General features: G+C 37.7%; 1 protein-coding gene across 3 annotated transcripts in view; it reads left to right on the forward strand.

The window, feature by feature from the left end:
• Positions 1-13,005, forward strand: part of PDE4D (phosphodiesterase 4D) — a 688,956-nt gene that overhangs the window by 297,465 nt on the left and 378,486 nt on the right. The window contains exon 1 of one of the 3 annotated variants that reach the window (XM_057743095.1): positions 7,747-7,874. The exons of the other annotated variants lie outside the window; for them this stretch is intronic. Within the exon in view, the coding sequence (XP_057599078.1) occupies positions 7,747-7,874 (128 nt within the window). Of the gene's footprint in view, positions 1-7,746; positions 7,875-13,005 lie in introns of those variants that run through there. 3 annotated transcript variants of the gene reach the window in all.

A 13,005-nucleotide genomic window follows, 5' to 3' on the forward strand; every position in this document is an offset into this window, starting at 1 on the left:
GTCATGCCCTTGAGTCTCATTGGTTTTCACAATCTGCAGAATTGAGTCATGCTAATCATATTCCCAAGAGGCTAATTTGTAAGTCAGAATGTTAACACTGTCTCTTACAACTGAAGATATGACTGGTCTAAGAACACCAGTTCCACATGATACCCGTTTTCTAGGTAACTCTAATCAAGAAGCCAAATTCTAGATCAGAAATTCATTTGTGAATATCAATCAGATTGGGGGCTTCTTAAGGAGATAGCTGACTCTTTCATTTTTCACTGTATTGTACTTTATAAATTATCCTTTAAGGATTTTTTCATGTGAGTAACTGAAACAACTTATCTAGATTTAGAATACTCAATGCCTTTGTTATTATAAATGAACTCATTTTTTTCCAACCTCAGCGTGACCACTGGCCCCTTTATTTGCATCTATAATAATCCTATTGTTGCCCTTCATTTTAGCATGTTTTCAAAGTACCAGCACTGCCAAAGTTTACAAATTCATTTTTATTGGAATATGTTCCCTAATAAATAAGGAAGCCCCTTGATTGTGTAACTTTTTGAAAACAGTTCTATTGTCTGTGACTCTCATTAGCTTTGGTCCCAAAGGATACCCAGATTTTAGGGCTTCCCTTATCTATAAGAACTATATTTTCTTTTTGTTCACTACTCAAGACAGAGCAGTTTTTTGCTAGTCATACAACTGTACCTGAAGACACGCCAAAGAGACTACAGACGCCAAGTGCAAAAGAAAAAAGTCATCAATATTTCTATTATTTTCTGCTGTGTAATTTGCTAATTGATCACAATCAATAATTTCTCTCTTTAGTTGATGTAATCCAGATTTTGAAATTTTAATAAAATTTCACTTATCTTATTAAAGTAGTAACACAAGAGACACTCTAAAATGTTTAGATAATATAGGTCGGGGAAAAGAAGAAAATTAAAATCATCTGTTTCTTCCCATCCATGTATATTTTTATATTCTGATGTGTATTCTTTTTGTTCTCTTGTTTTTCAATATATGAGTATATTTTTCCTTGGTAAAAACAATATCATGCCATTATACTGTCTTATAACCTAGTTTTTGACTGTCAATATTTTATGAATTCTCTCCTTGTCATTAAGTATTAGTTCAGAAACATAATTCCCACAGTGTCACATAGGTTCCCACGGAGGGTGCCACATGCTGTCCGTTTCTTATTCACAGCTCGGAGCAAACATTCGCATAATAAAAACTTCGAGTACTCCTGCTCCTCCAAAAACACCTGTCTGACTTTGTTTAATGAAGAATTTCCCAAATGCATGTGGCTATGGAATCCATGTGTTTGTCTGTATTTATGTGTTTAAGATGCCTGTTAACTTAGTGTAGTCTGAGAAAAGGTTTTCAACACAATCATTTTAATAGGTTCATGATATTAGTATTGATTGGATATTCCATTTTTTATCAAGCATTTGGACAGTAAGGATATTTATATCCTTTTACTAATTTGGGAAACATGGTGATGACCTTCATGGTAGTTAAATCTCCATATGGACTTGTGGTGTTTCCTTCTGTTTGAAACCATTTTGTACACGACTGTGTAAAGTGTGCTATGTGGAGTGTTTCAGAAGTAGATTATCAGAAAAGCTGATGCTCAATAGAAGACTGATACGTTAATTGATTAATTTGAAATTTGCCAGTTGTATTCTCAAAACATAGAGCATGCTTAAATAAAGGCATAATCCCATGATTAATCAGGTGGTTGAACAACTACTTTGATAATTTTTATTTATTGAACTGAAATTGAAATTGTCAGCCCAGGCAGACATCTCCATCACCCTGCAGCTAAAACCCAGGTGCATTCCTCACTCCCTGCGAAGGCACTTTGTCCTCACATTACAGTGGATGCTCTTTGCAAAAATATTTCTGTTTGATAGAATATAATGAATAGCTTGGCTACTTCCAATGCATTTCAGTAATTAATAATTTTATTATTTTTCTGGAGGAGTTGCTGAGAATGAGGGATTCAGGAGAGAGTTAAGCAAGTCTTTGGGACATCCAGTGCCGTATAATTTCAGCTGCCTTATTTAACAAGTTAAGTGCAGTTCTAGGTGCTGGAGTTGCAAGTCAAATAAAGCAGAATGTCTGCCCTCAGGAAACTCTAGTGCCACAGGGAGAGTTATAAATGTGTGAAGAGCTGTGAATCAATGCTCTAGAGTAATATGTGGGTGGGAAAAATAGATGAGAGGCATCTCAATAAAACTGAGGAATGGAAGAGATGACACTTAAAAGGAGTCAGTCAGCCGGAGAAGGGAGGGAAAAGTAGGCTGGTCAGAGGGCTTCTCATCTTTGAAGGCCCCGTGATGAGAAAGAGCTGGCATTCCCAGGACCCTACCAGGGTTACTCACGGCAGATATAGGAGAGGACGTCAGAGCAAGATCAGAAGGGATCTCTGTGTTAGGCTTTGGATCTTAAATTTTGAACTTTATCACCAAAGAAATGGCAAGTAATTGAATGGTTATAAGCAAAAGAATCACACGTCCCGATTCCCGTTGTAAAATGATCCACATGGCATTCAAGTGAAGGATGGAATTAAGGAGAAAAAGGCTGGAGATATTAACGCTAGTCAAAAGATGAAAAAATAAAAAAAATAATTAATTAAGGAAAATACAGTCTGTCAAGAGGAATAACATAGTCTGGTTTCGGGAGCCAGATTAACTGGTTCCCAACTCCATGACTTAACACTGTGTTTGACCTGGGGTGTGTATCTCAATCCCTCTACGCCTTGTTTCTCTCATGTATGAAATAAGCGTAACACTAGTGCCCAACTCATATCATTTTATAAAGATTAAAAGAGCTAATTCCTACCAATAACAGTCTAGCGCATAGAAATCACCTGATCAAGGTTAGCTATCATCCACTGTTGCTGTTAATATCATTGCTAATCTAATACTGTTAATATAATAATATGTTATAATTATATATTATTTAGTGTAATATATTATTTAACATTATTTATGTCTTTAGGGTTTGTGGCCTGATTAGAAGTGATTGTCAGGTGGTTGGCTGAATAGTGAGAGGGCCAGAGAACACAGGAAGAAATGTGTTTTGGGGGGTAGGGAAAAAGAATTGATGTGAATTACATTATAAATGCTGGGATGAGGTAGCTGTGGGACTTCCAAATGGAATTTTCTTGTGAGCAGAAAGGTATGGACTCTGGAAGAAGATGTGGGAGTTTTTAGCACGTCGTGGGGATCTGATGCCATTATATTGGGTGCATTCACTGGGAAATGTGTAGGTCAGAAAGCGAGGAAAGCCTGGACAGCTGAAGGTGGATCTGAACCCCAGCAGCACTGGTTGCCAGTCTGGGTATGACAGAGAACACAGGATCTGGGAAGGAGTCCTTCTAAACCACGTAAGGGAAAATGATTCAGCTGATTCTTGTGCTCTGATAGGGTCGTGAACGGATGATTTCCTGGCGTCCTGAAAGAATTTCTTCAGCTTTGCAAATTGCCAAACCCAGGCCAGGGTAGAGCTAACAGCTGAAAGAATCTTCTTTAATAAATATTGGAAATATTAGAAGAAAAGTCCTCTTGCTTCAAACTGTTACATGATAGCAATTGCTTTTAATTGCTGTTAAGGAATTACAGCAGTTCTATAATTACATTACCAGCATTGAACCTCTATTATACCTATATATATATATATATTTTTTTTTTCTTCTAGATACCCTAATATGATTTCTGCCCTTGTTTTAGAATCAGAGGGTTGATGAGTGAGATTTGGCTAGATTTCCATGCCTGTCTGCCATGGGCAGTATGCAAAAACAAAACATAAATAGATAAGCCTGGTCATTCCTTAGTGACATTTGAGCCCTATTTGGCTGTAAACCTGTTAATCTGTAGATAAAATTAAGTTCTCCAGTGGGTTTGTATTCTCCCTAATGTAGAGTCTCCAGCCACCTTTGCCCGGCCTCAGAGAAATGGAATTGTGGAAGATAGGAAGCTTTGATTTTGCCTCTGAGGCCACCCCTGCTAATTGGCCATCATTCCTACAGATTCTGAATTGTTGGCAGGTTGAATTTGAGAAGTAATCCCTTCTCATCTCAATTTAAGTACAAATAATCCCCAGGAAACCCTGCCAGGCTCGTGGCAAATCATTGTCGAGTATTTTACTTATCGGTGGATATATATTTCCTCCATCGGTGGATATATATTTCCTTCCATAGAGGTTTATGTCTTACCCTTCAGTTTTTTATTTCCACCCGTTTTAGGAAATTCTTATGTGAAGCAGATCTTATTCTCTAGTACTGGACAAAGAAGCCTAAATCAGCTTACAGATAAAAATATTGTACATTTGTTTTTCGGACTCTAAGATGGGGCAGTAGGTCCAAAGGGCCTCTTAAATCTGAAAACTATAAATTATACACAGTTGTACATCACGGTTAGTTGGTAATCATTAATAACTTCCTTCATGTTGTAAAATTATATATTTCCCCAATTATGAAATATTATTAAGGAAAATATACCGGAGTGGAAACAGAGCAGGAACACCGTCCATATTTTATCTCCCCTTAATTATGCAAATTAAGCAAAAAATGCTTTGCTACCTCTGCTTTGCTTGGGTGTGTTCTCTCATGTTGATGAGGTTCCAGACTTCTGCCTGGTACATCTCAGTTCAAGTAGGCTGCCGTTTCCTTCACAGGCACCTTAATAACAGTTTCATTTTTGCAAGGAACCGTATGCAATCACTGGGCATTTTGGAGAGCTGGCTACCTTATTTTTCTGCTATAAAGAGACAGACTTGAATGTCAGTAGAGAGGGTTGTCAAGAGTGTGGGGAAATAGACCTCTTCTGACGTTTTAGGAGTGTGGACTGCCATACGCTATTAAAGAGAAAACTACACAGGATATGAAATCTAGCAACCCACTTTCAGAAATAAAAGCACCAACCAGTAAGAATATATTAATAAATGTGTTTATTGTTTATAGAAGCCCCAAATTGTATGTCTGTCAATAGAGGATTGGTTGAATAAATAATAATGCATTCATCCTATGGAGTCTTATGTAACTATTAAAAAGAATACACTAGCTTTTGCACAGCAAAGGAAACCATAAACAAGACAAAAAGACAACCTTCAGAATAGGAGAAAATATTTGCCAATGAAACAACTGACAAAAGATTAACCTACAAAATATACAAGCAGCTCATGCAACTCAATGTCAAAAAGCAACCCAATATAAAAATGGGTGGAAGACCTAAACAGACATTTCTCCAAAGAAGACATGCAGATGGCTAACAAACACATGAAAAGATGCTCAGCATCACTAATCATTACAGAAATGCAAGTCAGAGCCACAATGAGGTATCACCTCATACCAGTCAGAATGGCCATCATCAAAAAAATCTAGAAACAATAAATGTTGTAGAGGGTGTGGAGAAAAGGGAACCCTCCTGCACTGTTGGTAGGAATGTAAGTTGGTACAGCCACTATGGAGAACAGTATAGAGGTTCCTCAAAAATCTAAAAATAGAGTTACCATATGACCCAGCAATCCCACAACTGGGCATATACCCTGAGAAAACCATAATTTAAAAAGAAACATGTACCATAATGTTCATTGCAGTGCTATTTACAATAGCCAGGACATAGAAGCAACCAAGATGTCCATCAACAAATGGATAGATAAAGGGGGTGTGGCACATATCTACAATGGAATATTACTCAGCCATAAAAAGGAATGAAATTGGGTTATTTGTTGTGAGGTGGGTAGGCCTAGAGTCTGTCATACAGAGTGAAGTAAGCCAGAAAGAGGAAAACAAATACCGTATGCTAATACATATATATAAAATCTAAAAAAACGGAACTGATGAATCTAGTGGCAGGGCAAGAATAAAGTTGCAGACTGTTGAGAACGGACTTGAGGACACAGCAGGGGAGGGGGAAGCTGGCATGAAGTGAGAGGGCAGCATTGACATATACACACTACCAAATGTAAAATAGGTGGCTAGTGGGAAGCTGCTGCATAGCACAGGGAGATCAGCTCGGTGCTTTGTGATGACCTAGAGGGGAGGGATAGGGAGGCTGGGAGGGAGGCGCGAGAGGGAGGGGATTTGGGTATATGTATACATACAGCTGATTCACTGTTGTACAGCAGAAATTAACACAACATTGTAAAGCAATTATACTCCAATAAAGAGCTAAAAAAAACACACTAGATTTCTATGCGTTGCCTGAAAAATTATCCCTGATTTCTTTTAAGTACAAAAATACTTGTGAAAGATTGTGTATAGTATTGATATAATCCCACTTTACAGAAGCAGGATGGAGAGACCCTGTGTGTGTGTGTTTGTTTGTGTGTATTATGTGTGTGCGTGTATATATATGTCTGTATATATATTGATAGATTGATAGAATTAGCTTAAAGAAAATGCACGAGGTTAATGCGTAGGAAGATGATAAGGGTATTATTCATACACCTCTTATTTATACATTTTGACATGTTAAAATGAACATGTGTCATTTTGTAATAAAAAAGTACAAAAAGGAGAATCATTAGATAGGAAATGTTTTTTGTCAGTTGGGAAGTTATCTTCCCTTTTGAACTTAAAAAAATTCTGAATTTAAATAGTTATATAAACCCAAACAGTGTCTGAATTTGGCCATTATGGAATAAAATATAGCTTTCTCTCAGCACATTTTGTGTTTGCCCAGGTCCCAGGACTCTTAAATAAATAAGCTGTGTTTATCCAAATCCTGGAAAAGAAATCATTTTTCAAACATAAAAATTACCCGGCATGGTACTCTGAACTCCTGTCTTCAGACTCCACACAGAGGCCAAAGTGGTTTTGTTGCTATAACACAAGGCAATGAGGTGAGGACTAGTAAAAACTGTGGGCTAGTGAAAGCTGTAACTTTTCTCTGAGATGCTGCAGCCCGTAAGTAGAATTTTGGAATGATTTACAGTTTCTCCAATTTATGTTTCATTGTTATGAAAAGTTGACTTCCAGTTTGTAAAGAATTTCCTATCAGTTTTTCGATACGTCTTTATCCAATGAGCAGCTAGAGTTTCCTCCTGAGAGAATATTTCTAATAAGAAAAAAAAATCAAAGTCCAAGTTAGAATACAAAGGGCTTTGCTGACAATTTTTATGTTCTGAGAGGCTAGTTCAGTCCTATTGTGAATAGTAATTTATGAGCGGGAATCCACAATTTTTTGACCGGCAAATTGGAAAACCACCGTAATCATTTCCACATGCCCATCTCATTTTCTAAGGATCTGTAATCAGTTTAGCAAACAGTTTTGCCCCTTTGAGAACATACCAAATCATTGATTATTTCCTCCCTATCAGATGCATGTTTGGTGTATCGGTAAATAACTCGCATTTCCCAACCACTGTTACATTAGGTTGATGTTCTTTTAGACATCAGACAAAAACGGATTAAACCTTGCTGCCTACTCAGAGATCTGGTTTGAGTGGGAACAGGTTTTTGTGGCGCTCGAGAATTTCTGCCTCATCTACTCAGCCAGTAATTGGTCAGAGCACTGACTCTGGTTAGAAATAAGCAAGAAGCTTCCTGTATCCATGAAAAGAAAACAGGAGAGCGTGTGTAGCCTCCGAGAAACACGCATTTACTTTTGAAGCAAAGCAGCACCCGGCGACCAGAGAGCAGCACATGTCTGAAATCCATTCTCTGACACATTCTTTCCAGCATTCCCAGGAATGCTGGTCTGACTCCTAAGATTTGTTTTTACTTCCTGCCTTTTGGATAAAATGAGTTTACCAACCAGCTGTGAGTTCCTGACACTGGGGAAGGTGGCTAGATTCCGAAGCGCTGCTTACGTTCACGGATCGCCTTATGCAACCAACAAGCCCATTGACATTAAGCCACAGAGGAGACGGTAACTGCTTTCCTTTCGCTGTTTGTCTGTGAAAATGTTGTTTTGTGACCCTTTGGTAACTGCTTTGGAGGTCTGCTGAGCTGGGAGGGTCAGGGTGAGAGGTTAGTTTTAAAATCCAGCATGCTGGATAGTTAGAAAAAAATTAACCAAAGAGGAAAGCTGGAAAATACTCTCGGCTTAGCTATAACTAGCAAAAGCTGATCCGGTCTCAGGGTCTGTAGGTTTTAAGACTTTGAGAGATTGCAAGTGCTTGTACTACCTTCAGAATCATCCATGATGAATATTTGAAAGAGGATTTGGCCAAATAATGGATATATTTATTAAGATCTCTTACTACCAGATTCTCACTATCTCATAATATACATATAACATTCCTTAATGCCAATGTGCAATAAATATGTTAAAATTCTGTAAAAAGCATTCATTTTCATGGGGGCCAAAATAGGGTTAGATATTTCTCCGCTGAAGAAGATGTCATTTCTAGATCAGTGTTCCAGAATTCTGCTAAGTCAAAGTCTCCAAAAAGCCCCCCTCCACACACACACTACCCAGGCAAACTCATGTTATATAACTAAGAATTTCAAAGTTGAACTTAGTGTTTTCATTACAAGAAAAGAGGGTGTACAGTAAAGAAACGCTTTCTATCTTCTAGCCTTTTTATTGCAGTCAGAATAGGGATGATATGTTTGACTAATGGGTCCAAAAAAATCATCCCTCAATTTGGGTTTTATACCGTCATTTTATTCAGTTTTTCAGAATGAACTTCAGAAACATTTTACAATGATAGCCTATTCTCTGTGAAAATGCCAGTTTTCCATAATTTTATGAATTCTTGAAATCAAAATCCAAAATTCTAAAAGCAACATAATTTACCGGAAGACTATCATCATCCTTGTACGCTTCTACTTTTCCTCTTCTAATTACATATGCATAAACTCTCACATAAAGAAAACATTTTGCCAGATATGACCTTATTTGTAACATAAAGGAACATTCAGACATTTAAGTGACTTTTTCTAAAAGTTTCTAAACCTTCAGAAATGCCTTGGAATTAGTTTTTTACCTGTCAAAAAAATTTTTTTGGTGTGATGGGAATGAACTTTTTAAAATTTTTGGGAGAGGAAATATTCAATTCCCTTCCCAAGTACCATGGCTCTTCCTGTCAACCTCTAGCGCCATTTGAATTTATAACAGGCTGGCAGCAACTAGCACCTATGTCAAAGTACATTTAGGAAAATGTGTCCTGAGACCCCCTACACAGCTCAGTGTTCATCAGTCACCCAGCTGCCTTCTGTAATTAGGGGTGCGACACCACAAAGGCAAACAAGTAGCCAAATTGTTAATGCATGGTCATGAAAATGTAAAATTCTTCCATAATAGGGGATGTTGCATCTTGAAAGCCTATTATACTCAGGCAATTTCAGACTTACCCCCAATCAGTTTTTACATTGGGCGTCACAGTGTATTTTGCAAGCAAATATTCTTGCAAAGCATTTGACAATAACCAGTATTTTGTAGTATAGACCTCAAATTTGTAAAATTATCAGGTCCAGCTTGTCCTTTAGTACAATACATTTGCTTATATATAGCAAGTAAATCAAATAAATGGCCTTTTGTTAAAAGATGTGTAATCATTAAGTCATTATATCTAGAACTTATATCATCCCATAGAATTGTAACTATGGCAACAAACTTGTAATGACGGTGGTTGAAGGAGGTGGATGAATGGATGAAGGAAGATCCAAATCGTAGACAATGTCTTTTTATTCTGTAACTCATTTTTTAAAGTTGTAAATTTTAAAGCCTTTATTTGAATTTCTTTTTACCTGCTGAGAAAACAATACATCTGAAACGGGGTAGGTCTTTATCCTAAAGTCGACCCCAAATTAAATGGTGCAGTTCCAGGGTGCTTGCTGGGACTCATCTAAGATTTGTCTAAAACGGCATGTTTGAGCTCATTTTCATGTAGTTACAGTTGTGCTCTTTGGCAGAAAGGATATTATTTTGGTAATTACTAAAAGGGAGGGAAAGAAGGAGGGAGGAAGCAAGGAAAACAACTAAAGAAGAAGAGCTGTATGTTGATGTTTTAACCTAGTCAATGAAGTGTAATATTAAGGTGGTAAAAAGAAATCTGGCTTTACACTAAATGGAGAGAATCAAGTAGGAAATCTAAGCAAATATGCAAAATATAGCTCAATTTGAATCAAATATATCCTTATAAAATAATGACTTCTTGAAAGAACAGCATGTTGCCTTGAAACACAGGGAAATAATTTCCAAATTTAAAATTAGCTGTATTGGAAGTATGATCATTTGATAGTTCTGAATTTTTATCTCAAGATCAGCAATGAAGAGATTAACAAAGTAACTAACACTCCTAAATCTTCATTTATCTCAGTGTCGAAGAGAATGACAGTCCTGTCATCTGTGATACTAATAATTTTCTATACTCGTGATTTTTAAATATTTTCCCTTTAATCTTCTGTAGCCTCCACAAACTCTAGGACTCTATTTTTACCGTGCAAGAAAAATAACTTCCTTTAAATTTTATAATACTGTGATGTCCCAATTTTAATACATAGAGAATAAGTAATCAGGTTGAATCTGGCTCTCGCACTCCATCCCCACCCAATCAGGCTGCAGGGTTTTTGAGTGAGTGGGTGTTGCTCATTGCTGCATCCTCGGTGCCCAGCATAGAGCCAGGCACAGATCGACAATAAATGCTTGTTTAATCAATGATGAGAAAGTGCGTGTTACCCATCGTGGCATAGGTGTATATATCACTTCTCTGGGTGCCACCATATGGAGTCTTCCGGCAGGACTTTTGCATCTGCTACTCTCCTGAATCAGCTGAGTCCCCTTCCTCATTCCCCTATAGACTCTGCATACGGCACTGATTGACTTTAGACCCTTAAGTGGTTGGGGATGGCTTTTGTTTTTACCAGGTCAGCAAAGCATATGTATTTTTTTCTTAGCTTCATCAAATATAACTGTATAGTAAAAAGGAGAAGAAAAAGTCACCATGAGAGGGGAAAGTTCCTAGAGGAAAATGATATTACCACTGTCAGAAATGTGACAGAAACACAGAAGTTTATAAAGTCACGAAAATTGTGAAATGTAAGCCCTAGTTCTCTTTGTCATGCAGTGATGTAAAACTCAGAAAAACATTTTTTTTTTTTATTTTTTTAGCAAAATAGAAAATAAAAATTGGGAGCCGTGAAAGAGGTGGGTCAGGACTCACCAGCACCCTAAAGGACAGAAAGTGCTCCTGGGCAGCACTTCTCACAACCCAGCACAGGGCTGCCTCTCTTCCCAGCACCTCCAGGCGCTCACGCATCTCAGCCGCTCTGCCCCATGTCTCTGCCTGGCGGGGCTCTGCCCTGTGCCCTGCTCTGGGGTCCCTCTTGCTTCCTTCTTCTCTCATTCCCTGTAGCCTGTTCTCCTAAATCTTATAGGTATGCTCATTCTGCCTGTAACCTCTGGGATCAGAACAAAAGCACAAAAAGCCAGACGATAGGAATGAACACCAGGAGTCTGAGTGTATGAGCAGCCTGTTTTCTCCTTGAGGAAAGATCACAAAGTTGCATGCTTAGATTTCTCACCAATCATCAAGCTTTCATTTACTCAAATTATTACCTTTAGTTCATTAGTGTTATTATTAGTAGTAGATTTTTATTAGTATTAGTTTGCTAGGGCTGCCATAACAAAATACTAAAGAGTGGCTTAAACCACAGAGATTGATTTTCTCACAGTTCTGGAGACTAAAAGTCCAAGATCAAGGTGTTGTCAGGTGTGGTTTCTTCTGAGGCCTCTCTCCTTGGCCTGCAGACGGCGGCCTTCTCGCTGTGTCCTCACATGGTCTTTCTTCTGTGCCTGCACTCCTGGGGTCTCTGTAGGTCCAAATTTCTTCTGATAAGAGCGCTTTTCAGATTGGATAAGGGGCTCATTCATCACCTCTTTAGAGACGTTGTTTCCAGGTACAGTCATATCCTCAAGTACTGGGATTAGGCTTCTACATGTGAATTTCGGGGTGACACAGTTTGGTGTATAGCAAATTGTGTTCATAGAAATCCTTTGCTAGTAATGACTGTGGAAGGAGCTAGGAATTGGACTATGATTCCTCAATAATTGGTGACCTTCTGTTCATAAAAGTATGTTCAGTCAATGAGTCTGAACTTGGACAAGTGAGGCATTGCAGAGTGTAGATGAATACTTCCCACTTTCTGTACCAAAGAAAAGCAATTACACATTGTGAATAATCTTCATCAAATATAACCTCTTTAACTTGGAATCCATAATCATTCAAACCGGGCCCATACCAACACTGGCTCTTCTACAGCCCCTTTTTAAAAATATTCAATTTATTATCAGTGTAACCAGTAATTTTCAACTGAGACAGTTCCTCCCCCCCTCCCCCCTGCCCCTGGGAACATTTGGCAATGTATAGGGACATTTTTGATTGTCACAAGTTGGGGGTTAGCTAATGGTATCAAGTAAGTAGAAGAACAAGATGCTGTTAAACATTCTCTTATGTGCAGGGCAGCCCCTACAACAAAAACTATTCTTAAAAAAGTGATACAGATGAACTTATTTACAAAACAGAAACAGACTCACAGACATAAAAAATAAGCTTATGGTTACCAAAGGGGAAAGGGGGGGAGGGATTAACATACACACACTACTTTATATAAAATAGATAACCAGCAAGGCCCTACTGTATAGCACAGGGAGTTATACTCAATATTTTGAAATAAACTATAAAGGAAAAAAATCTGAAAAAAAAATATGTATGTATAACTCAATTACTTTGCCGTACACCTGAAACGAACACAACATTGTAAATCAACTATACTGCAACTAAAAAAGAAAAAAAATCTTTAAAAAAAGAATTATTCAACGCTAAATCCCCATAGTGCTGAGACTGGGAAACTCTTGAATAAACAAATTGGATTGGGGACTACTTTGAAGCTCTTTGAAGGCCTTTATTTATATCCAGATAATTGATATTTTTTATGTATTCATGAAAACACCTTGATCTTTCTCATGGTAACCACTAGATAATGCTCTTTTAGCCTGGCTAAAAATAGACAACTGCCACACTTTTTAAATGGTCTAAAACATTCAGTGATTC

Source organism: Hippopotamus amphibius, chromosome 1 (genome assembly GCF_030028045.1).
Source record: "Hippopotamus amphibius kiboko isolate mHipAmp2 chromosome 1, mHipAmp2.hap2, whole genome shotgun sequence".
NCBI classification, from domain to species: domain Eukaryota; kingdom Metazoa; phylum Chordata; class Mammalia; order Artiodactyla; family Hippopotamidae; genus Hippopotamus; species Hippopotamus amphibius.